This window comes from Cynoglossus semilaevis, chromosome 19 (assembly GCF_000523025.1).
Source record: "Cynoglossus semilaevis isolate Cse_v1.0 chromosome 19, Cse_v1.0, whole genome shotgun sequence".
Taxonomy (NCBI): Eukaryota; Metazoa; Chordata; class Actinopteri; order Pleuronectiformes; family Cynoglossidae; genus Cynoglossus; species Cynoglossus semilaevis.
The window spans coordinates 457178-458434 of NC_024325.1; the positions used below are offsets into that span (position 1 = coordinate 457178).

The 1257-nt window shown below is 38.2% G+C and overlaps 1 protein-coding gene across 1 annotated transcript in view; it reads right to left on the reverse strand.

Annotated features, from left to right (window-relative positions):
- Nucleotides 1–1257, reverse strand: part of LOC103394749 (neuroligin-2-like) — a 48119-nt gene that overhangs the window by 19743 nt on the left and 27119 nt on the right. Inside the window, exon 4 of the mRNA XM_008332181.3 lies at nt 642–791. Within this exon, the coding sequence (XP_008330403.1) occupies nt 642–791 (150 nt within the window). The remainder of the gene's footprint in view (nt 1–641; nt 792–1257) is intronic.

The following is a 1257-nucleotide window of genomic DNA, read 5'->3' on the forward strand; positions in this document are numbered from 1 at the left end:
ATATATATATATATATATATATATACATACACACATACTGTATATATTAGGGGGAATGACGACTTCTTATTGTTTTCCTCGTCAACTATTCTCATTCAATTCAATGTGACTCTCCACATTTCTTTTCGTACCAAAAATGCACCGAACCTCGACGCTGGCACGGAGGTAAGTACCCCCCCCTAATTTACACGATAAACTTTCCACAGTTTCTCCATCGATATTTCATTGTGCTTAATTGTTTAAGTCTCCTGTTTCTTTTCTTAGAAACAGATGTTTCCTGTCAGTCTTTTTTTTTTAAAACCTTTATTCATCGTTTGCTATAAAACCCAGGCCCCAGCTGCCAGTCCTCTCATTAAGACTTGTGTGACCAGAAGGTGGTTTTTTTTTTGTTTTTTTTTTTTAGATGACCAGAATAGTTCAGACCAGAAAGCTGTCGTCATCATAAGCTGTAAAGTGGTTTCAAACGCAACCGTGTAAGTGTTCTGCCTACCAGTTGGCAACCCTTCTAGGACGTACAACGCTGTTGTTCGTGTGAGAGATTGGCTTGCGTAACGGAATTAAAAAACAAACACGCCTGAGGTGAAATTATTCACCATTAAACTACTTAAGGCACTTCCTTTAAAAAACAAAAAACAACTTACCGAGCACGCCCAGCCGATAGTTCATCGTGACGACAACGACGTTTCCATAAGCGGCGAGGATGCTGCCATCAAACATATTCCCAGAGCCCTCCATGTATGAGCCTCCATGGATGAACAGCATGACCGGCTTCTTACGACGATCCCGAATATCTACACAGCACAAGGAATGTACGTGTGTTTATTCAACCTCTCAGTGAATGATTAATGCATTAACAACAACAACAACAAAACAATTGAAAACTGGGGGTAGAGATACATGAAAAAACAAGAAAAGAACAAGCAAAAAAAAAGACCCGATAAGTATAATATAGATCACTACCTACTCTCTACTACTTCTACTTTTCTTACTAAATAACTGACCAGAGATTGAGATACATCTTAACTCAGAGGATTCCTAAATTCTCAGGTGAGTAGCTGTGTCGTAGATATTTAAAAAAAAATATATTAAAATTATAATATTGTTACTTATTTTATTAATATATAACACAAGTAATTTGAAAATAACTGCAGTCAGACCCAAAGGTTTCGAACTGTCATGGAAAAACTAAGGCCGGGGGGCCCGAGGCGGCCCGTTCAAACCTTTTTAATCCGGCCCGCCAAACTTTTCCAAATTATA